The 25,189-nt window shown below is 48.1% G+C and overlaps 1 protein-coding gene across 2 annotated transcripts in view; it reads right to left on the bottom strand.

Annotated features, from left to right (window-relative positions):
* Positions 1–25,189, bottom strand: part of CLCN7 (chloride voltage-gated channel 7) — an 823,350-nt gene that overhangs the window by 184,370 nt on the left and 613,791 nt on the right. For both annotated transcript variants that reach the window (XM_069646815.1, XM_069646816.1), the window contains 2 exons: positions 11,969–12,096; positions 11,023–11,108 (listed from right to left, as the gene is read on the bottom strand). In XM_069646815.1, coding sequence (XP_069502916.1) covers positions 11,023–11,108; positions 11,969–12,096 — 214 coding nt within the window. The remainder of the gene's footprint in view (positions 1–11,022; positions 11,109–11,968; positions 12,097–25,189) is intronic.

Genomic DNA, 25,189 nt, shown 5'->3' with positions numbered 1-25,189 from the left:
TTTGAAAAGGTCTCGATAGTAATGCAGTGGTAATAGTTACCGACGGATTAATACACTGCCGAATTATGGGTTTGGAGTTCAGGTGGAGGAAAAATCTCCAGCAGAATGCTGAAGGGAATGCCTCGGTCTTAACCAGACCAGACAGTGGAATTACCGCTGGCGGTAATTCCACCGAAAACCACATGGAGTCCTGTGGACTCCAATTAATGGGCACTAACCACGTACCACCACTTGTAATCTAGCGGTAATTCTACTGGACCAAGTGGCAGTAACAGTAAATTAGTTGGGTGGTATTTTGGTGGATTTACCACCAAAATACCACCAAACATGTAATGAGGTCCATATTCCTTAAAGGGATTGCTTCAGGGTATCTAGTGACAAGGTCAACTACCACGAAGACAAACCTATTCCACGATGCAGTGGGAGAATCAAGCGGACAAATAGTCTATCCATTCCTTCTCCAAAGGAACTCCCGCAACATGGACACACCACAGGTGCTTGGATGTTCGCACCCCTTTGGCCAGTCATTTGGCAAATGGTATAACTCCTGCAAAGGTCATGCACTTGAACCCCAATCTTGGGCAAGTCGATATAAAGAGACAACTTTATCTAAACAGTTTTTTACCGAAGATAACGTGCTAAAGGCATCTAAGTGGCTCCCACAGCAGTCTACAGGGTCGCTTATACATGAGCCCATCTTCCCAAAACATTCTGAATTTCCCAGCAGTCTCCTCATCCAAATGGGAACACGCTGTTCTTCTCAGGCATTCTAGGGAGGAGCACTCCCTCTAAGAGTGCCCCATTGATTACACCTTCTACAAGTAAACTCTGCAAATCAGGTTGGTCTTTAAGGCGAAGATCTTCAATAGACAGTCACCTCAACTTCACCAAGAGCAGGAGTGAGAGTAGGGTCAGGCTGAAAGGATAATGACTTAATTCTCCATGGCTTTGGGTTTCCTATCTTGGCTTCAGCCTTTGCCATCCTAGGAGAATTAGTTGTGTCAGAAAAACACCAAAGCCAACAGGCATGGTTACATAATTACAGTCAATGAAAGATTGGCATTAGTGGGAAAATAGAGGAATCCATCAGCAAGTTTAGTAGTTTTCACAAGAGCCTTCACCAACTCATGTGGGTTGACCAGAGTTTTCCATTACAGGCATGCTGGCCAGTTTCTAATCCCAGGTGTTCCTTGACTTCATTGATGAAGACTATTCTTGTAAAAAGTCATCGTGTGGTCAAGGAAAGACTTCTATTTCTGTACTATGTGTTGTTCCTAGGACGCAAGGGACACTAAAATAAATTCAGCTTGAAGGCATATAGGTTCTTCAGTAGAAGAGAAGGATACACTGTCATAATATTACAATCACCTTGACAGAACACTAAGCTGATGGATGGGACCAGCAAAGCCTTACACTTACCAAACCAAGGTCTCTGTTCACATGGCCACGAGTCACACAAACAAAAGAAACATCCCAAACGTTTGTGAATGGGAGCTTGCTACGACCAGACTTGTTTGGCACATGGATCCCTATTCTTTATCTGGATGGCAATGTAACCTCTCCCCACCTTTCTGTTCATGGTCCGGCTTTGAAGAAAGTTTATCAGATGTTCCTTCTTTTTGATTGCTGTCCTAATGCTTCTAAGAAGCCCCTTTGTCCTTTTTAACAAACGACAAAAGAGCATGACAAGCAAGTCTGCCTATACAGGTAAATTCACAAATACTCTATTAGCAACAAATATGCATAAATGAGATATTACAAAGAAAGTAAAATACTATGTAAACAATTATAGATTGGTGCGCAGGTTGGAACACACCACAATACAGATTTTGCACAGATTAAGCAATAACAGCAACCATGAACTAAAGCGTTCATGTGTAGAGGGGTGAAAATGAACATATCCCTATTAACGACCTAAGGCAGTACCAACAGTTCAATACTAAGCCCAATCCTAAATTGAAAGAGCAACAATGTTCAAGGTTAGTACTCTTGTCAGGATACAAGTATCAAAATTACTCGCAGCTCTCGCATAATGCACAATGGGCTCAATACTGTGGCAGTACTATAGTCCGTATAATATTTTTGTAGCATAACAAAAGTGCATTTCCGAAGATGGAAGAGTACAGCGGTCTATCCTAATCATTCAGCTGGACCCCATACAGGATGCCCAGGATCTTCAGGTTCCACCACCTAAAGCCAGGCCTAGTTAGTTGTAAGATCAGACTTTGCATTTGTTGTAATGAACGGGGTACATGTGGACTTCAAAGCAGGTATACACCCATGTCCCTCGAACACAAATCCATAAACAAAACAACCCCAGTTAAGTCAGACTTATGTGGACACCTACTCACGCAGTTGGTTCAGTTGTTGAAGGTCCTGGGCTGTAGGTGCAGTGATCTTTGGGTGACAACATTGGCAGTATAGTCCAGTGATTCAACGGTTTAGGTCTTGGTCAGCAAACCTTTCAGGAATAGATCACTACTTGGCTAAAGCTGCAGGAAGAACTCTGCAATGACCGACCCCCCCGCCATCCCAAGTTGGAGGACCTCCAAGTTACTCCTCAGATATTGAGAGTATAGTTGCAGTGACCTCACACAGGGGTCTGCATGCATGAAGACGAAGGTCCACAGGACTCTAGTAACACCAGGAATCCTCTTTCTGTGAGAGAGCAGCAACAGAGGCGAGATCCTAGGCCCACTACGAGGATGCACTACGCAGTTCACTGCATCAGGCAGCATGAGACTCATAGCTACAGATGGACAACCTCAGCGATGCAGGACTACGACATGGTTAGGCTCAACAGTTCAAGGAAGGGAGGCATGTGGAAGGTCTCCACTGTCGAATGAAGAGTAGAGGTTTGCGAGGCAGTGCATTAGCTGATGAAGGTTTCAGCAGCAGTGCTCCTGCCCCCTTAACTGCCTGTTCATTTTTTAGTGACTGGGCTCCAGTCGTCCACTGCAGAATGGCTCCAGATCTACTCTCATTTATGAGTGTGGAGAAATAGCAAGACTCCCCCGTAAGGGCAAAGTCCGGAAGGCACCATGAGAGGACGGAGAGGAGCCTGGCGTGACTGAAGCCGACAAGCTCCTGGCAACTCGCAGCGAAGGCCGAGGGAGATCCAGTGACAGCAGGGAGGAGGGGAGACTGAGCGGACCGCTACGGCATCAGGGACAAAAGCAGAAGAAGTGCAGTCGGTGAATGGAGGACAGAGGGCAGTGTCGGCCCCCAACTGAATGGGATTAGCTGGGGCCGGGAGTGAGAAAGGCACGGTCACAGGCGAATCAGCAGTTGGAGGCAGCAACGGGAGGGGGAGAACTCCCAGAGGACCGGCTCAACTCGGAGGAGTGGAGAGAATGTGCAGGGCGGTATAGCGCCCCAGACCAGCACCTGAGAAGCGATTCGGAGAACAAGGATTCGCCGCAGTAAGGGGCACCAGGAGAACAAGGATGCTGCGGGGGAGAGAGCAGAGCTCGGGGCACTCGAGAAGGATAGGAGACAGCCCCTCCACCCTAGAACAGACACGGCAGAGGACCCCCACAGCATATTGAAAGGTGAGGGAACCCAGCAACCACATACACAGAGGCAGAGGTGTGCCGGAACAAGGGGCAACCCTGGAATCCGCATCAGTGCAGTTGGAGGGCCACCCTGCACCACCTATATGTCCAAGAGCAGGGTGAAACTGGGGTCAGCAGGCCAGAAACCCCCCGCCCCCAGTCTCATACTTCCCCACAAACCAGAAAAGAGAAGGACAGTCAGGATCCGTTGAAGCAAGGATCCCAGGAAGCGGGGACTATGGCAATGCGCAAAGAGGACATGCAGAGTTTGTTTCAAGACTAGTTCATGGCATCCTTCCAATCCAAATTTGAGATGCTAAAGGAAGAAATGAAGCAATCGGTGCAGGAAATAAAATTGAATGTTGTGAAACTGGAAGAAAGAACTGCCCCTTTGGAAAGAGTGGTCCAGAACATGGAGAACGGTATGCAGAAGAGTGATGAAACTCTGGAACACCTATTCCGCCTCTCGCTTAATTTGGAACTTCAGTGCGAGGATTTGGAAAACCGTTCATGGAGATCCAAAAGTAGGATCAAGAATTTCTTGGAGACAGTTGCGGATAAGGACTTGAAAGATACCGCCCAGCAGCTGTTTACCGACATCCTGACAAGTGGTGCAGAAGAGGTTGTCCAGATTGATCCCATACACAGGGTGGGCCTGAGGCGCACAGTGAAACCCGGCTTGTGACCAAGGGATGGCAAGGTCCTCGGGCCCAACGAGAATCAATGGAGAAGAAGGGCAGCTGTACCAAGACTTGGCCCAATCCCCATTACAAAAAAGGAGGGCAATGGGCCGAGTGGTAAAGTTCCTGGCACAGAAACAAGTCCAGTATAAACCGACATTCCCATTTGGCCTTCTATTGTCATGGGAAGGACGTCAACAGGGAATGTGGAGGGTCGAGAAGGTCAACCAAGAGGAGAAAGGGAGCACAGGAAGCCGTGGGAATGGCAGACAATATCAAGGAACGATAAGGCGGGGGGGGAGAGACGAGACATGAATCGGAACAAGTATGTTGGTCAATCCCTGTAAAGGGGGTGAGACGGAGTAGAAGTGGATGAACATGGAACCCCGAAGATTGGTAAGCTGTTACGCTCAGCTGGTATCCACAGGGACGCCACCCAGCCGGGTTACTCGCTGGTATGCTTCTTAGCTTTGCCCAGATGTGGTCTGCGGGAAGGTTCTGCCTTGTGGTAGAGTTAGGCGTGCTCTCCGTCCTGCCTTCTTTGCAGGGGCGCATTGTCTTTCATGGGTGTGTGCGGTCTAGTTACTTCACTGACGCCGTCCCGTTTGATATTGTTCAGGTAGGTCTTATTGCTGTTCTTTAGTTTTGTTGCTATCCTGCATGCCTTTCTTTGTTTAAAAGGTCTTTTTTTCCCTTTAGCTATGCAGAGCTTCAGCGCGGCGAACTGGCTTGTTTGAGTCCCGCTGGTAAATGATGGCGCATTGAGAGCGCTATGATGCGGTAAGTATGCGCTAAGTGCAGCGCTGTGAAGTCTTGCTTTTGCTAACCTGTGTTTTCTTTCCTTGTAGGTCACGGTATTCTTCAGCGCGAGTGGAATGTCCGGAGTGGTGTCAGCCGAGAGGAGACCAGCCAGGTAAGCCTTTTGAGCAGTTCGTAATTTGCAAATGTATCTACTGCTTTCTTTAATGTTGCCTCTATCTTCCTCTTTCAGGTCGTTCTGTCCGGGAGGCGTGCAGATTCGAGGAAGCTGTTCTCAGTAGCTGCGAGTGGCTAAAGATGAAGACTGCAGGTAAGATGCTGCTGCTAATGTTGTTCCTTTTGTCTCCTTGCAGGTTCTGCTTCTCTGAGGTTCGAGGGAATAGTTGGACACGGTGAGCGGCCTGTTACAAGCTGCAAAGTAACGCGAAGCGTGTTGTCTTGCTCGGGTGTGGTTTAAATAGCCCCAACAAAATAGTCCAGGTAAAGTAGTCCCTAGGCTACCACACCCAAAACACTAGACCGCATCCCAGGAACCAAGCTATGTGGATGCCTCCATGTTGGGTGACAACACAATAAGTAGTTCCCAAGCACATGCTTTTCATGGTGTATGAGCCTGGCGCCATAGGCGCCAGGAGTGGCCCCAAGAGGGTTTTGGAAGAGGATGCCAGGCTCTAGAGGCCCGAGTACTGACTCCACCTGGCCAATGGGTTTGCCAGAGGGGGTTTTGGGCGAGGGTCGTGACATAAGCTACACACACATTTTAACGTAACCTGCGGCCCATGGGCTTCGGGGTTAGGGACTTGGAATCCAAAAGTTGGGTTTAGCTTTCCTCACAAATCATCCCTGGGATTTTATGAGGGCCAGGCGTGGCGGGAAAACTCTGAGCGGTTTTAGGAACCTGTGCCCTCCTCAGGGGAAGGGATGGGGAGGGAATACTAAGCTGGGGGTTATAGTTGACAGTTGTGGAGTGAGGGGAGGCGGGACACCAGAAGGAGAGAGATGTGGGTTACCAGGCCCAAGGGTAGTGGGGGAAAGAGGGGTTTGCTATTATGAAGGCCCTTAAGGTATCGATGTATAATGTAAGGGGAATTACCACCCTGTCAAGAGGAAAAAATGGGAAAGATTTTTGCGAGGGGGAGATCCCGGATATTTATATGTACCAAGAAACACATAAGCAAAAGGGACACACAGAAATTACTAATTAGAGGGTATACTCAACTGTATCAGGCGAATGCAGTGGAGAAGAAGGCAGGACTGCTGATAGCACTGCACGCAAGGTTGGGAGCACAGGCTTCGGAAACCCAGTTTAACCAGGAAGGAAGATTCCTTTTTCTGAATTCTACCCTGGGTTTGTATGAGGTTACGTTGGCCTCGGTATATGCCCCGAATACGGGACAGGATGGGTTCCGGGGGAGGGGGGGGTTGCTTTTGAGGCTACAAGACTTTGCTAAACAGGATATAATTCTGGCGGGGATCTCAACATGGCATGGGTGCTGCAACTGGACAGGAGTACAAGAGCTATACGGGGAGCGCAGGCCCCATCCAAGGCACTTAAAGGGAAAATTACCACGATGGCCCTCCATGATGTCTGGCGAACAGTAAAAGGACAAGAGCTGGCATTTACTTATTAATCTCAGTTACACACTCCTCCCTATCGAGGATAGACTACACCTGGTCCTCCACAGAACTAGTGGGGAAGGTAAATGACGTAGAGGTGGGGTCAATTTCCCTGTCAGATCACGCCCCGCTTTCAATGACCATCATATTAGGGGAACACCCGGGGGCTCTGGAAATGGAAGTTTCCCACAGAACCTATACACAATCGGGTCCATGCCGAGTTAATCAGCGACAAGATAGAGCAGTACTTTGAGGAAAATGAGACATAAGATACATCTCCAGAGATGGTCTCGGATGCATTTAAGGCAGTATGAGGGGGCACCTGATAGCAATTAAGGCAGGGATGGATAACCAGCAGCAACAGTGGGAGGAGGAGCTAGAGGGGAAGTTGAAAGACATACAAGGGGAGCTGTCTAAAAACCTGAATAACAAATTAAGGAGGGCATTGAGACATTCAGTGTCAATTGGAGATGCTTTGCACGAAGCGTGCTGAGAAAGCACTACTACATGAAGCAGTGGTACTATTTGAAGGTCAATAAAGCAGACAGGCTTTTGGCTAGGCAATTGAAGGAAAAGGGGCGCACTCAGGCGATTATGAAGATTTGGAATAGTTTAGCAAGACAACAAATGAGGATATTGGGGGAATTTTTAGGGAATACTATCAAACCTTATATACATCAGACAACCCCTCAGGGTTCCATGTCTTAACATCGCAGCAAAAATGGCTGTGTATACAAAATATTGCGGCAAAAATGCAGTGGTTTTGCCGCCACAATCATTTAAAGGATGCGGGGGACACCCCCACAAACCCTGTACCCATTATACCATTTAAGGGGAGCGGGGGACACCCCCACTCCCCTCAAATGGTATATGGGGGACACCTTTACCGGGTCAAGCCACAGCATTCTTGCCGCAATTTATTTTTACCGGTGTCATTTTTGCCACGATTTTATTACCGGATACCGCTCTCGGGGGAAAAACAGGAGGAGTACCTTGCTGAGATCTCGCTTCTGTACATTTCAGAGGAGGAAAGAGTCTTTAGAGGATGAGTTACAGGAGGAAGAGGTGAGAAAAGCCATTAGATCGCTGCCAAAGAATAAGGCCCGGGCCCGGATGGGTACCCGGAGAGCTTTTATAAATAATATCAGGATATTTTGACCCAAGGCCCACAAAACCTTTTAACACATTGAAAACGAGGGGCTCCATTACACATTTGAAGACAAAATGGTAGTGTTTCTTAAGGTGGGTAAGGATCCCGCATCCCCAGGCTCATATCGTCCAATAGCGTTGATAAACCTTGATGCCAAATTATATACGAAGATTCTGGCAGACCGGTTAATGCACTTGCAACCGAAATTAATCAGACAGGATCAATCAGGGTTCATACCATCGAGGCAAACGTTTGAGAATACCTGCAGAGTCTGGCATTTAATAGAGAAGACAGCCATGACTGGGAACCCTGCAATGCTGGTGTCATTATATGCAGAAAAGGCTTTTGACAGGGTGGAGTGGTCCCTTTTGTTCCACACACTAAAGCATATGGGGTTCAGCACAGGGTTTATCCAAATGGTTCGGTCCAACTATAGCTCAACAATTCGAATTGCAGTCAATGGGACTTTGTCAAATAAGGTGACAATTGGGTGGGACACCAAACAAGGTTGCCCTTTGTCACCGCTGCTGTACGCTATCTATTTAGAACCCCCATTGGTCAGGATTCGGAAAGCGGATCTGATAAAAGGGATAGTAAAGGTGGGAGAGGTGTAAACCCTGTGCCGGCACTGATGAAGGAATTGGAAGGGTTCGGGGCAGTGTCAGAGCTAAAAGTTAATAGACAGAAATCGGTAATCCTGAACCATTCCGTGAACCCCACCATGCTGGATAGGCTGAGATCCCAAACGCACTTAAAGATTGCGGAAAAAGGAATTGCATATTTATGAGTAACCCTCATAAGAATGTTCGGGCAAATTACCCACAACTACTCGACAGGGTCAAAACAGATCTCATGAAATGGAGCCCCAACCCCCTTACAATCTCTTGGTGGGGGAGAATGACATCGATAAAGATGGTAGGACTACCAGACTTTTAGATTATTTCCAAGCGCTGCCCATTAGGATCCAAGGACCTTTTTTAGGTCCCTCACTAGAGTCCTGTCTTCATACATTTGGAGGAACAAACCCCCCCACGGTGGCGATGTCTACACTGACGGCCCCAAGGAAACGAGGAAGCTTCTCTTTTCCCGACTTTCATATATATTTTGAGGCGGCCCAGCTACGGGTTATGTGAGCATGGTTAGCGGAATGACAACAGAAAAAATGGGCCCGACAGGATATTGGGCAAGCGGGATCATCCCTCTCGGGGCTCATGTGGCTAAACAAAAAGCATAGACACCCCAATACCAGGGTTAGCTAAACAGTTGATGTGGGGGTAGAGGTATGGGGTTCAGCAGTGGAGCGGAGGGCGCTAACAGTGAACCCCTCTCCATTCCACCCAATGTTTGGGAATCTGGAATTCCTGCCGGAAATGGAAAAGGGGGCATTCAAAGCGTGGAAAGAGGCAGATGCTAGAAGATCCGGGATATGTACCAGGGACAGACCACTAGGACCTTTGAGGATTGTATTCAGGATATAGGGCTAACAGAGAGGGACAGGTTTAAGTAAAATCAGCTGAAACATTGGCTAACCTACCCAATTATTAAAGCAGCAGATACAAGACAGATGACCCCACTTGAGGGGTATATCACGACCCATAAAGGCTCAAGGAAACTGGCGTCAAATAATTATGGGCATCTCAATCACCATGAAGAGTTAGTTCAATGGAGATACATAAAAAAATGGGACAGGTCACTTGGGGAGGCCATTCCAGGGACAACTTGGGAGTATCTGTGGGGAGCTATCCCAAAGCTAACTCATTTTATTCACGTGAGGGAAATGTGGCTTAGAGTGCTATTACAATGGTACCACATGCCCGAAAGACTGCATACAATGTATCCCTCGGCATCAGATCAATGTTGGAGGGGATGTAAGATGGTGGGGGATTAGACATACATCTGGGGGACTGCCCGTTCTTGCAACCATTTTGGTTGGGGGGTGAAATCGCAGATGCAAAAGATGTTCCAGTGGGCTAAGCTTTTGGGAAAGAGGGTCTGGATGTGTGGTATGTGGGACCAGGTGTCGAAAGCTTACACAGACTCAGAAAAGGGCGTTTTCTGAGCCTTTTAATAGCGGCATGGCTGGTAATAGCACAACACTGGAAACAGCAACGTATACCCACGAACCAGGACTGGCTACAGAAAGGGTGGAGTTTTGTTTCACTGGAATGGGTAACATACAAGATCCAGAGGAATCAGGATGTCTTTAAACAAGAATGGGGATTGGTACGTTTGTACTTGCAAAGTGACTATATGCTGCAATGGTGTCCACACAATATCAGGATACTCATATTATGAACGTAATTGAGCTCACGATAGTAAGTAGAAAAGGATTCCCTTTTGGCGTGGAAGGGGGGCGGAAAGGGAGGTTTTTTTGGTTTTCTTTCTGTAATGTGCAAATTATTGAAATTAATAAAAATATGTTTAAAAAGAAAATTACTCATGGCCAGACATTTAGAGCACCATGTTGCACAAAACGCTCCCGGGCACTAAAAGGGACATAGGGCCGAAGTTCAACCAGAATTGGTTACATGTAAGGGTGGTTTTAACCCCCGCTAGTCTGGGCCTTCTTAGCAGCTTTAGAAAAACATAAAAAAGTAAATGGAAATGGGAGAAAACGCTCCCTTGCACTATTATCCTTATGGAATCTAACAGTGCTTTACCATCGACAAATAGATGTGGGGTTGGATAGGGCAAGGCGATGGAACAGGTAATGGGGGCAATGTCACGTGGGCAACAAAATCATATTCATATGCAACCACCAATGTTGAGAATAAAAAAGAATAGTATCCCTGATGAAGTCGGATGATACATTGAAGGCATGGAATACAGTAAAAACAAAGCGGGAAAACAAAGCTTATGAGCTATGTGTTGGTGTCTTGAGTTTACATGCCAAGAGAATTTAACACAAAGATTTGGGGCAGAATTATCTCAATTTCTCATTGAGAAAAAATTATTTCCTAAAATAACATCCATCTTGGGCTGCTTGTCAATGAACCGAAGGAATGATAGCACACTTGGCCAGGATATAAGTCACTCAACCCTTAGTTGGATTGTATAATCACAGGAATGGGACAATGACTCCAGTGCTGACTAAACCTTTAAATCTGGCTCTGGATTGCAGCGGATGGAGGGTCAGTGTAACATTTGCAATCTCTATTAGTAAGAGCAGAAAATCCCACAGCCGATACTTCACTGCCACTATACCATGGCATGGCAAGCTTGGCCGATGTGGAATTGTTTTCTCAGTTTGCTTTGCATTTACCTGGAGGTGAGTGAGTGAGAGGTCACAGGGGCTTCCCAGTGCAGAAATGGAACACTCTGAAGCTGGATGTGAATGTCATACAGGCCCTAGAAAGGCAAAAGAATGAGAAAAGGTTATAGTTTGGCACACAATTTCCTAAGTGCTGTATATGCCAAATGGCTCAACTGAACGAATCAATCCATGTGCCATAAGATTTTGAGAACCCTTTGTTACTACTACCTCCCTCACCAGAGTGACAGGGAAACAAACTGTTTTACACATGGTTGCCTGAGACATTGGTGGTGGAGAGTGATCACTGGGCAAAACAGACCATGCTAAGGTGTTACTATGCATTCTATTGGTACTGCTCAAAATGCTTCAACTTGTGGTATGTGCTAATAAGGTCTTCTTAGCTAAACCACTCGACCGATCGCACATTACAGCTCTAAGTACAGTAGATGTAACTAATCTTCATTTTGCCATCGGAAGGCTAGAAATAACCTGTGGTTATTCTTGCAGACTCTGCAAACATTACACAAATCTTACAAAACGGGGCTCTAGGTGGCAGGTACACTTGTGTTACACTAATGTCACAAGATCAGCTTGTTATAGCAGTCAGCTTCCGACCTCATCCTCCCACAGTCTAGCTATGGGTCAGGCAACCGAGATCTAACATGGTCATGTAGCAAATAGAGCCATTTCCTTGGCCATTAGACTGCAAAGAAACCTTGAAGGTTATCATCTCACATGTCTTGCATGTTCAGCAGAATAGTCCTTTTTCAGGGTTTTAAAACCATGAAGTTTTCATCAGAGCAGTAATACAGACCAATAATTAGTTTGTTGTGTAGCTGACTGTGACCATGGTGCTTACCAGTGAAGTGGCATATCCCAGACAAAAAACCAACCTGTAGGGACTGAGGATATAGGCCACCATTATTGGTGGCCCTGCAGCAATGGCCCTTCTTACCTCAATAAAATAGTCTCCCACAATTTTAGCTGTCATGAGAACCAGCATGATCGGAAACCCGTAGGTGACATTGCTGGTGGCTTCAACCATTATGACAGTCAGACTCAGTGTCATTCTCACGATGCCACCTGTGTAAATAAGAGGGCACGATAACTAACTTTAGCAGTACACCCAGAAAGCACAGTTTTCTACGAAACAAAAAAACATGCATTACTTACTGTACTAGCATTTCTTATGATTTTATCTGCTTAGATTCACATGCTGTGCATATGGTCCGACATCCAGTGGTAACCGCGGAGTAAAGCATCTCGTCTTTCGGGGACCGAAAGGGGACGTCGTCATAGGCGTGTCTGTAACACTATCCCTATCGTGATGTATAGTGTACCTAAAATCCCTCACACGCCTAGGTCCCTCCGATTGTATTTTGTCTGCATTAGGGAGCCCAAGGCTATTGTGAGTGAGTACATGAAGAAGAGAGAAGTAGAAAGACGTCTATGTTTCTTCTACCCCGAGCGGGGAGGTAGGGAGGGCGCATGTGAAGCGAAGCAGATACAATCATAAGAAATTCTATTATGGTAAGTAATGCATGTCTTCTGATGCGTGTTAATCTGCTTAGAATCACATGCTGTGCATGGACTAGCGAGCAGTACCCAGAGTTGGAGGTGGGTTGAGAGAAGGCACAGTAGAGAAAAGATGTCTTAGTACTGCTTGTCCCACCTGAGAATCAGACCTAGAATGAGTGTCTAGGCAATAGTGTTTTTTAAAGGGGTGTACAGAACTCCAGGTTTCCGCTTTGCAAATGGACTCAAGGGGAACATTTGCAATGAAGGCTATGGATGCCCCAGTGCCCCGAGTAGAATGTGCTCTAAGCTTGAAGGGCAGTTCTCTCTTAGCAAGAGAGAAACAGTGTGATGCATTTCACAATCCACCTTGAGATAGCTGATTTAGAGACAGGATCCCCTTCTCTACCAGCTGCCACAAACAAAAAACTGGTTTGTTTTCCTCAGTGGTTTAGTTCTTTCCAGGTAGAACATGACTGCCCTGCGTACATCTAGTGTGTAGGCTTCTTTTGGCCATGCTAGTGGGATTCTGGAAAAAGGTAGGTAGTTCAATTGATTGGTTCACATTGAACTTCGAGATTAATTTAGGTGCAAATCTGGGGTGAGTGCGCAGAACTACCTTAATCCCTGTGGACTTTAACATAGGGGTCTAGAACAGAAAGTGCCTGTAGTTCGTTAACCCTTCTAATAGAAGTGACAGCCACTAGGAAGGGCGTTTTAAACGTCAGGTCTTTTAGACTTGCTTTATGCATTGGCTCAAAGGGAGCTCCCACGAGCCTTGTCAAAACCACATTTAGGTCCCACCCAGGAGCTGGGTGAGAAATGGGAGGAAAAATCCTCTTAACCCCTTCCATAAAGGTCTTAATCACCGGTATCTTCCACCACAACACCTTTTTTTGTGATGTGGTGTAGGCTGAAAGGGCAGCCAAATTAACCTCTAGGGAATTGAAGATCAACCCAGTTAACAGGTGGGTAAGGTACAGCACAATGTGTGTGGGTGAGCAATCGATGGGATTGACGCCCTTGGAATTATACCAGATGACAAAACGTTTCCATTTGCTGGCATAGCAATAACGTGTGTTAGGTTTTCTAGCTTCCCCGAGTATGCGCGTGGGGAACCAAGTATATGCACAACGCCATAATTCCTAGCAAACGCATGGCTTTGCGCACCGTCACCTCTCGACTGGCTACATATTGAGGGATCTGAAAAAGCATGTTCTGAGCCCTCTCGTTGGAGGGGAAGATGAGGCCATCTTCTGTCCGAATTAGAGCTCCTAGAAATTGTTTTGTTTGACTGGGGGGACTAGGCTGGATTTCTTCTCGTTGATCGAGAAACCCAGACTGAAGAGAAGATCTACTGTTTTTTGGGTGTTTGAAAAACATGTGTTGTACGAGTCCCCTGTTATGAGCCAGTCGTCGAGGTAAGGATAAACTGGGACGGATAGTCTGCGCAGGTGTGCTTCCGCCACTGCCAGGACCTTCGTAAACACCCTTGGTGCTGAGGCGATGCCGAAGGGGCGTACCTTGAATTGGTAATAATGCCTGTCCTCTATCATGAACCTTAGATATTTCCTGTGCGCTGGCAACATAGAAATATGAAAGTATGCATCTTTCATGTCCAATTTTGCCATGTAGTCCCCCTGTTTCACTAGTGGGATCACCCCCTGTAGTGTTACCATGCAAAACTTCTGAGGTTTTATGAACTTGTTCGCTGGGCGCAGGTCTAGAACAGGGCGCATGGTGAGGTCCTTTTTGGGTACAAGGAAGTACACTGAATAAATACTCTAGTTTACCTGAAGAATAGGGACGGCTTCTATGGCGTCCTTTCCCAGCAGCGCTTCCACTTCTTGATTCAGGATTTCCAGATGGTCCGGTGAAAGGCGCTGTGATCGTGGTGGTCTGAATTGTGGAAGTTGGGTGAATTCCACACAGTACCCGTTGGCGACCGTCTTTCTGACCCACTGGTCTGATGTTATCCTCTGCCATGCCGTGAGGAAAGATGTTAATTGCCCCCCGACTGGGGAAACATGGGAGGGGACCTGGATCTGATGGTAATTTCTGACCAGAGGCTGCGGCTCCTCTAGGATTGGGGCCTCTACCTCTGCCCTTGCTGCGTCGCTGCCCTCTTGAAGGGTAGTATGCGGGGCTTCCTGAAGTTTGTCCTGTATTGAAACCCACGTGCCATAGTTACTTTGATTTGCACGGGACTGCCCTCGAAAGGACCGCCGGGAGTCATTATCTCTCTTGGGGGAAGGGTTTTGTGTGATCTGTTGCAGAGACGTAAGAGTATCATGCTCTTTCTTTGCTGTTTCTAAGGCCTCTTCAACCGCTTTCCTGAAGAGGTTAGCTTCTTCAATAGGCTAATTGATGAGTGAGGCCTGTGTTTTAGGTTTAAACCCTGAGGAACGCAGCCAAGCAAGTCTTCTGAGTAGGGTCCCTTGGGCCAGAGACCTGCCTGCTGTTTCAGCCGTGTCCAGAGTGTTCTTCATCACATTCTGGTTCACCTGCTTTCCCTGGGCTACAATAGAGAGAAGTTTGGACTTGGTGGGTTCTGGGACCTCCTGGAGGCCTTCATGGAGTAGGTTCCACTGAGCGTGAGCATAACTTGCCAACAGTGTGGTATTATTTGCTATACGCGTAGTGTATGCGGCAGCCGAGGTAACTCGTTTGCCTAAGACATACAGCCTCTTGGATTCCCTGTCTGGGGGAGCCTCCCCAGTGGCAAGGGGTATCCCTGCTCTTTTTTGGGTGGTAGTCACTACCAGAGAATCAGGGACGGCATGCCCTTTAACGTATTGTGGGTCGGAAGGAGACGGCTGGAACAATTTTTCCACTCTTGAGTTCACTGCCCGGGTTTGAGCTGGTGATGTAAAGGAGGGATCCAACATTCTCTTGATGGAATTAATTAGGGGAATGGCTTGGCTAGATGGAGGCTTCTCCTTAAGAATATCCTCTACAAAGTCCTGCTCAGGCACAGCCTCTTGAGTAGAGATTTGTAAATGTTCAGCTGCCTTCTTCAACAGAGTTGAAGGCCATCTGGTCATCTACAGGCGAGGCCTGACGAACCGGAGTGGATGGAATGGAATCCAGACACAATACATCTGTGTCCTGATCTTGATGGGGAAGTGTCCATGGGTCCGTTCCCTCTTGCTGGGTTTCTTCCCAATTGTCTATGGCACCCGCCTGATCCTCCTCATAATTCTGTAGAAAGAATGTTTCTTCCTCTTCATCGTACATGTCCCTATACATGTGTACAATGTCTCTCTGCTGGACAGGGACAGAAGGCTGATCTCCAGGTAATGAGAAGTAGATTGAAGGTTAGGCTCTCCACGAGACCTTTTTGGGGAAGGATGATCAGAACAACTGATAATTCTCTCCAGAAATCCATACACCCTTCGAATTTCTCCCTTGTCCATTTGGAAGACCCAGGAGGGCCTACGGGTGGAAAAACGTTGTCTTCCGCCCTACGGCGACGAAACGAAAAAAGTGTCTCTTAGGGTGTTGGAAAGAGGCTCTTGACTGTCCTCATAAGTATCGTGAGAATCGAGGCCCCATGGCGTAGCAAAAGATTTGTCCACGGCTTGCCCCATAATTTTCGGCGGAACCGGGATAAGTCCCACCACTGCAGTAATTCTCTCGAAGCTGTCCTCCATAAATACTGAATAGGCGTGAGCTAATGGTTCCGATGGTCTATCGGTAGGTGTATTGCCTTCTGCGGCATTAGGGGGCCTACCGGTCGGTTTTTGGACTGTAGTCTTAGTTGTGATTTTTGGGCCTACCGCTGCCTTCGGGACCGCCATAGCGTCGGATTTCCGCCCTTCGACGTGTGAAGTTTTTGGAGTAACGCCCTTACTTGTTTTTGATAGCCCAGTCGCAAGACGCTGCTGCGGATGCAGGGAAGGCTTGGATCTGTATGATCCGAGGAAACCGCCGAAATTTTCGACGTCCATGCTGCCGCTTTCACCTTTTTCGACGTGGATGTCGAAATAGGCAGAGGGGTTGTGTGCTTAGTGAGATGCGCTTGTACGCCCCCGTCGCCAGGTGTTGTCCCTGAAGCGAGACGAGAGTCAGGCCTTAAAGGGTCAGGGACGGGCGTGGCGGACCTAGAAGTGTCCACTTCAAGGTCTATTACATCCGCAATGGATGTTTGGTCATCTGAAGTGCCCCCGTCACTCCCAGCGAGTGTGGCGGTTCGGGAAGAGGGTTCCACCCGCGTACCGTACATGGCCCACCGCTTTACACAGCGCTCCTTAAGGGTCTTAGGCCGAAGGAGTAGTTTGCAGGCCGCACACCGCTTTTCGTTGTGATCTAAGGGGAGTCAGGCGTTGCATGTACTGTGTTCATCCTTCCAAGGATATCTGACCCTACACTTAGGGCAGAACCTAAAAGTAGTCCTTTCCATAGCAAAAGGGGAAGATGACCAGACCGAAAGGGTAAAGAGGGGGAAGAGGAAAGACATACCGAAAATATGGCCACACCAACCCAACTATCCCTACTGTAAAGGTCGACCAGAGGGCTCGACCAAGTGGAAAGTCTGGCCGCTGGATCTTAGGCGCCGAAATCCACTGCCGTAGATGAACCCCCCGCAGTCTTCGTCGAAGATGTTCTTGTGACCGAAGTGACTTAACAGGGAATAACTGACAAGTCGGTATAAGATAAACAATGTCTCTATGTAAGAGCTCTGCTATAGGGCGACCAGTTATCTGGGTGGAAAAAGAATCTGAGGAACCTCGGCGCATGAGGGATTTTGGCTACACTACACGTCACGATAGGGATAGTGTTACAGACACGCCTATGCCGACATCCCCTTTCGGTCCCCGAAAGACAAGATGCAATACTCCGCGGTTGCCACTGGATGTCAGACCATATGCACAGCATGTGATTCTAAGCATATTAACAAGCATCAGAACCATTATTTCAATTGCAATCCAAAAGTCAAATTATTTCTTGCTCTGTTAACACTACACAACAGTGAAGTTTCACAGAAGAATCCAGTTACCTCAAACTGTCTGACCAACTCCCCTCAACTAGCTACCTCTTATTTATATCATCAAAAGTATGAGCACGTTTCATATGTGTCTCATCATCGGAGGGGTGCGGTCTGCTAAATGCACCTTCTTTGCCCCCTCAAGGAATGCAGAATTAAGCAGCATTTTTCACAAAGCATAAAAACAGCCAAAATCTTAACATTGTGTGGTTCTGCCGGACCACTGGAGGAAACATCCTGACTTGTGTAAAAGGAAATCCCTTTGTTCCAGGGCAGCTCTAGGTAACAAGTAGAAATGCATTTTGGCAAAATGTTGAAGGATCCTGGCCACGAAAATGCTCCTTGTTACTTATATGAAGTGCATATGGAAAGAGCACTGTTGACCATCACTGCCTCTCTTACAGCACACAGCCATTGTTTGAAGAGGGTAGGGGTCTACTAGGCTTCAACGACAGCTCGATGTTGTCTATGGCAAATACACTTTACATCCATCGGCTCCCCGTGGTGGTGAAGAGATTTTCTTGCAACTTTATTTGACATGATAATCAACCGCCATTCCTCTCGATGCCTAGCCACAAGCGAGGAGTAGAGTAGGGCTACAGTGGGAGGGGGGTAGAGGGTGAGTGGGACACAGTTTGCAGCAGATCTGGTGGATGGTTTAGGTACTGAAAAAGATAAATTGTTTCCCCGAGTGAGCTAGTGGCACACAGATCTCTAACCAACACATTTCTAATAAATGCACCAATGTCAGACTTTTGCAAATATGTATAAAACCCACAGCACAGAATATGTAAAAGAAAGCAACAGATATGGCTCTTTCACAAAGCATATAACTACAAATGAGGGGCCTGGTTTCTCAGCCCTGGCAGCCGGGGAACTACAGTCAAACTGAAAAAACTATTGTCAAGGGCTATTTTGTGGCGGCAAATAGCCTTCATAATTTAGAGCCAAAAAAAAAATCTCAAGTATAAAGAAAACATGTCACTGTGGGAATGTGTGCATCTTTTAAAAAACAAGCTTTAATACCATCTGATATTAACAAAAAAAAACACATGGGAAAGGAGTATTAAAAAATACAAATGTTTAACATCATTATTACCAAAAAGGACAATATTTCATCTTTGATCAACCACTGTCCAATTGACAGTGTATTTTACAAAACAGAATGTTCTGGGAGTGATGGAGGTAATCAATACCAATCGAGAACTATAAACATGTCGACACTGTTTGTGCCTCACAAGGGTCGATTCTTTGAAGCACTCTACTATGCAAGGCCTTCATCAGGAAACATTTATTCAGTTTTGCCAAAGGATGATAATTCATGATCGTTTCAATCTACAAGCAATAACAAATACCAATTTAGTGGTTACGCAGTGCCCTCAATGGAGTAATTGATGACCAGTAATAATCTTTCAGTGGATTGTTCGCCTGCTGATTCCTCATCAGATATATATCCCTTCCAAAGTCCGCTGCTTGGAAAGCTTTTCTTGACAGGGGGCACAGTGTACCTCGATCCGGCCGTCCATCCCTCTTGACACGATGTAGCATTCGTCGACTCCGGACGTGACATCTGATATCGTACATAGACTGCATCACTATGCCCCTGTATGTTAAGATGAGAATCACGGGAATGCTGCGTACCTGTATTTCTGGATGGTCTCGACGGGGCAGCCAGACTGACGAGAAGACTTGGTAACACAAGCAACCAGCCCTTCCTCCACCCTGAATGGGTACTGGGTGGAAGATGGACCGATTCCCAATGCCACAACCAGGTTCCAGAGATGGCAGTTCTGCACAGCGTTGACAGAAGAAGTGGTTGGAGGGAATCCTTGAAGAGGAGTTAAGTGTCCCAAGGTGTGGGAGGCCACACCCGTAGCTGGCAATGGGTGCCGAGGAGTTGAGAGTCCAAAGGTGTGGGAGGCCACACTTGTAGCAGGCAATGGGTGCTGAGGAGTAGAGAGTCCAAAGGTGTGGGAGGCCACACCCGTAGCTGGCAATGGGTGCTGAGAAGTAGAGAGTCCAAAGGTGTGGGAGGCCACACCCGTAGCTGGCAATGGGTGCTGAGAAGTAGAGAGTCCAAAGGTGTGGGAGGCCACCCCCGTAGCTGGCAATGGGTGCTGAGAAGTAGAATCAACGGTGTGGGAGGCCGCACCCGTAGCAAGCAGTGGGTGCTGAGGAGTAGAGTCCAATGGTGTGGGAGGCCACACCCGTAGCAGGCAGTGGGTGTGGAGGAGTAGAGTCCAATGGTGTGGAAGGCCACACCCGTCGCAGGCAATGGAAGCTGAGAGGTTGTGAATCCAAAATGGCTCAGGAGAAAACTTAGGAAGTTGGCCAGGCCAAAGGAGGGAGAAAGGATGCAGGCAGAGAACCAAGGCAGACAAGAAGGAGAACCAGGAGGAATGAAGCAGGACCAGAGAATAATGCCAGGAAGGACCCAGGCAACAGGAGGGAAGACCGGCAACAGAGAAGGTAAGGTCTAGAGGAACAAGGGACAAGGTAAGCACTAACTAGTAGCGCGGGAGCAGGCGAGGACACGATCCGGAACAGAACGCGTTGAGACGCGATCTGCTCCCGACTGCGTCTCTCCCTTTATGGGCCGCCGGCGCCTGCGAGGCCTGGAGCGCAAGCCTGATGGTTACCAGGCGCCGGCGGCCCCAGAATGAGGCTTGAGCAGCAAGCTGCTCCACGCCTCGGCTGCCGCCCCCACGGCGCATGCGCGGAACCGTAATCGCGGTTCCCGACGCGAGCGCCGCGGAGCTGGCGCCCCTGTCCCTGGAGCTCTTCCCCCGGCGCCTCCCCAAACGCGGAAACGCGGGTAGAGGCGCCAGGGAGGGGGAGCGCGAACAGTGAACCCCGGTCTCCTGGTAAGCGTGACACTATACCCCCTCCCAGGAAGATCCGGAGCCCCAGGCTTCCAGGGAAACCGCCGATAGAACTCGCGCACAAGGCGCGGAGCGTGCACATGCCGAGAGGGTTCCCAAGTGCGATCACAGGCCGGGTACCCCTTCCAGTCAACCAGGAAATGGAGCACCCCCCTGCGATAGCGGGCATCACAGATCTCCTGAACCTCGAATTCCGGAACCCCCTGTACCAGGACTGGGGCCGGACAAACACTGGAACGACCATAAGGATCTGCCACATAGGGTTTCAGGAGGGAGACATGAAAAACAGGATGAATGTGCCATGAACGAGGCAGCTGGAGACGAAAAGCTACAGAGGATAGGCGTTTGACAATCCTAAATGGGCCAAAGTATCGGGGAGCCAATTTAACTGGTAGGTTGCGGAGAGGCAGATTCCTAGAAGACAGCCAAACCCTATCACCAACCTGGAGATCGGGTTCCATCCGCCTCCCACGGTCAGCCTGAACCTTCATGCGGTCACGAGCGGCCGCCAAAGAGGTACGTGCCAATTCATGCTGCTGTTGGATTGTAGAGACCAAGGCGTCAGCGGAAGGAACCGTACTGGTTGGTACAGGGTGGAAAGGGATCAGCTTGGGATGTTGACCCATAGAACAATGAAAGGGGCTGGTTCCAATGGAAGAATGAAAAGAATTATTGTAGGAAACCTCAGCTAGGTCTAAATAGGTACTCCAATTGGTTTGTGTGGCATTAGCAAAACTACGGAGATAGGTTTCCAAGGTCTGATTAGTCCTCTCCGTGAGACCATTGGTTTGTGGATGATAACCCGAGCTTAAAGCTCTATGAATGCCGAGATGACCACAAACCTTACCCCAAAAGGAAGAGAGAAACTGAGACCCTCGATCTGAAATGATCTTCTCAGGAAGACCATGTAAACGGTAGATTTCATGAAGAAAAGCAGTGGCCATCTGGACCGCAGTGGGTATCTTCTTAAAGGGAATGAAATGGGCATACTTTGTAAAACAGTCCACTACGACCATAATACAAGTATGTCCTGCAGAAGGGGGAAGATCGACAATAAAGTCGGTAGCAATAGAGTGCCAAGGGTATGGCGGCAATTCGGTAGGAGAAAGTAGCCCTAAAGGATGTTGTCTGGGAACCTTGGATTGGGCACAGATGGGACAGGCCTGTACATACTTCCGAACCTCCTCAGCCCAGCCAGGCCACCAAAACTGTCGTGATAGTAACTCTTGTGTTGCACGAATCCCACGATGCCCTCCAATGGGAAAATCATGAACTCCATGCAGAATGCCATCGCGAATATCCCCTTTAGGGATGTTTAGTCTTTTCCGAAGGAATAAAAGGCCATGACTTTCAGATATAGAGGGTCGTTGAAGCAAGACCGACCTCCAAGGATCTGACCGGGTGGCATCAGATATCGACTTTAAGAGTGGCGATACAGTCGACAGAAAACGATGAGAAGGAATCAGAGGTTGAATCTGACTGGGGCTGTCTTCGTTCTTCTCTCTCTCCAAAGACCGAGACAAGGCATCTGCTCTTACATTCGAGGATCCGGAGATGTAAGTAATATGGAACACAAATGGAGAAAAGAAGAAGGCCCACCGAGCCTGTCTGGGTGTCCGGTATTGTAAAGAGCGTAAATACTGTAGGTTACGGTGATCTGTACGGACCTCAACCGAAAAACGGGCTCCCAACAGATGGTGTCTCCATTCCTCGAAGGCTATCTTGATGGCCAATAGCTCCTTCTCAATTACTGCATAATTCCTCTCACTAGGATTCAGCTTGCGAGAGAAGTAAGCCACGGGATGTTCGACTGACGTAGCAGGATCCTCTTGCAACAATACAGCTCCAACAGCAAAGTCCGAAGCGTCTGCTTCCACAATGAAGGGCAAGTCATCCTGTGGGTGGCGTAAGATCGGGGCAGCCATAAAGGCTGACTTCAGGGCGTTAAAGGCTTGCGAAGCGGAATAATCCCACAGAAAAGTTATCTTGCTGCTTGTCAATCTCGTAAGAGGTGCTGAGATTTCAGAGAAGCGTGGAATAAATTGCCTGTAAAAATTGGCAAATCCCAGAAAGCGTTGCAGAGACCTTACGTCATGTGGCTGTTGCCATTCTTGAATTGCCTTTACCTTCTTGGAATCCATCTCAATACCGGACTGACTTATTACAAACCCTAGGAATTCGATCCTGGATTGATGGAAGGAACACTTCTCCACCTTGACAAACAGGTGATTATGGAGCAGCCGATCGAGGACCTCTCGTACATGACTTATGTGTTCCTCCTTAGATCGGGAAAAGATCAAGATGTCATCCAGATAGATCCAGACAGAGATTCCAATTATGTCCCCAAAGATATGATCCATGAGCCGTTGGAAAATCGCAGGGGCATTGCACAGACCAAAAGGCATAACCCTATATTCGAAATGCCCAAAAGGAGTCTTGAATGCCGTCTTCCATTCGTCTCCACTCTTGATTCGAACCAGATGATATGCCCCTCGAAGATCTAGCTTAGTAAAAATCTGAGCCTGATGTAAGGTCTCTAGGATACTTCGAATCAGCGGTAGAGGGTACCGATCCTTGATGGTGATATCATTTAAGAGCCGGTAATCCACACAGGGTCTTAAGGAACCTTCCTTCTTCTTTACAAAAAACAGAGGGAACCCAGCGGGAGACTTGGATGGTACGATGTACCCCTTACTCAAGCAGTCCGATAAGTACTCCTGTAATACTCGTCTCTCTTCCCGAGACAATGCGTACAGCCTGCCATGCAGAATCTCAACTCCTGGAGACAGTTCTATGGCACAATCAAATGATCGATGAGGTGGCAGGGGTATATTACTCGGTTCGGCAAACACTTGTTCGAAGTCAGCATACTCAGGAGGAATCAGCAATGCAGAACAAAGGTGAGTCCCCTTGTCTCGGAGTTCCAGATTAGTTGAAGAAGCCTGAGTCTGGACAGGCAAGCTGCATCCCGAAGTACAAGAGGTGGAGGAGAAGGTCAGGGTATGAGCCCTCCAATTAATGACTGGATTGTGATGCTGGAGCCAAGGTAACCCCAAGACCAACTTGTAGGTAGGTGACCTGATGACGTCCAAAGCAAGCCTCTCCACGTGATTGGCGATCCTGAGTCTTAGTCCGACAGTGTGCAGACGAACTGGTCCAGAGGATAAGGGAGTACCATCAATAACCTCCACAGGAAGGGCTGAGTGTCTGGGCAGAAGAGGGATCTTATGAGTGCTAGCAAACTCCTCATCAATGTAATTGCCCGATGCTCCACTATCCAATAACCCAAATACTTCAAGTGTCCGGCCGGGCAGTTGAATCTGAATCTTCAAGGTTAATAGAACAGCTGGTTGCATGGGAAGAAGAATCGAGCAAAAGGCGGAAAGGTCTGAAAAAGGGGTGAGACCTGTCGTTGCCTCTCCTCCACACGACAGGTCCTCTAGTTTCCCGACTTCTTCTTCTGTGGCCGTAAAGGACACATTCCCAAATAGTGTCCAGCGGCTCCACAATACAGACATAATCGTAACGTTCTTCTCCTCCTTCATTCTTCCTCTGATAATGGCCCTCTCACGGCACCCAACTGCATGGGTTCTGGTCCAGATTCTGTCGAACCAAAGGCGCCGGCGGGAAGACTGGCCGTTCTGGGAGCGACTCTCTCCAGTCGACGTCTCTCGGTCTTTCGTTCGGTTAGTCTCTGGTCTATGCGAAGCACCTGGTTTATTAAGAGTTGGAGACTTTCAGGTTCAGGGATGTGAAGTAGTTCGTCCTTGTATTCCTCCCTCAACCCCCGGCGAAACAGGGTCTTTTGCGTAACTTCGGGCCATTGTGAATCCGTAGCCAACAGGCGGAAGCGACTGATATATGTTATTATGTCTGAGCTGCCCTGTTTGATGTCCATTAACTGATTCTGCGCTGCGGCAGCCAGGTTCGGTGTCTGAAAGACCTCCAGAAACGCCTTCTCGAAAGCAGCAAAATCGTTAAGAATGGGACTGTTGGTAGCCACAAAAGGTGTCGCCCAAGCTAGGGCGTTTCCAGTTAAGTTTCCCAAGATATAACCGATCTTGGCCTTATCATTATTGAAATAGGTTGACCTGAAAAGGAAATGGATACGACAGTGGTTGCAAAATTCCGCCACTCGACGCGGGTCTCCATCAAACCTGATTGGGGCAGTATGGGCCAAAGAACTTTCGGCCTGTGGAACACCTCCTGTCCCCTGAGTTACCATCTGTCGTAGGACTTGATTTTCTTGATGAAGGGCAGACATCTCTGCCCTGAGGGCTTGCAACTCACTCCGCAGGTCCTGCGTGTCCTCCATATCCAAATCGGAAGGAAGGCGTCTCAATCTGTTAAGATGAGAATCACAGGAATGCTGCGTACCTGTATTTCTGGATGGTCTCGACGGGGCAGCCAGACTGACGAGAAGACTTGGTAACACAAGCAACCAGCCCTTCCTCCACCCTGAATGGGTACTGGGTGGAAGATGGACCGATTCCCAATGCCACAACCAGGTTCCAGAGATGGCAGTTCTGCACAGCGTTGACAGAAGAAGTGGTTGGAGGGAATCCTTGAAGAGGAGTTAAGAGTCCCAAGGTGTGGGAGGCCACACCCGTAGCTGGCAATGGGTGCCGAGGAGTTGAGAGTCCAAAGGTGTGGGAGGCCACACTTGTAGCAGGCAATGGGTGCTGAGGAGTAGAGAGTCCAAAGGTGTGGGAGGCCACACCCGTAGCTGGCAATGGGTGCTGAGAAGTAGAGAGTCCAAAGGTGTGGGAGGCCACACCCGTAGCTGGCAATG

This window comes from Ambystoma mexicanum, chromosome 2q (genome assembly GCF_040938575.1).
Source record: "Ambystoma mexicanum isolate Mex_15411 chromosome 2q, UKY_AmexF1_1, whole genome shotgun sequence".
NCBI lineage: Eukaryota > Metazoa > Chordata > Amphibia > Caudata > Ambystomatidae > Ambystoma > Ambystoma mexicanum.
Note: the sequence above shows the minus strand (reverse complement) of the source record. Positions and strands in the feature narration are given on the sequence as shown.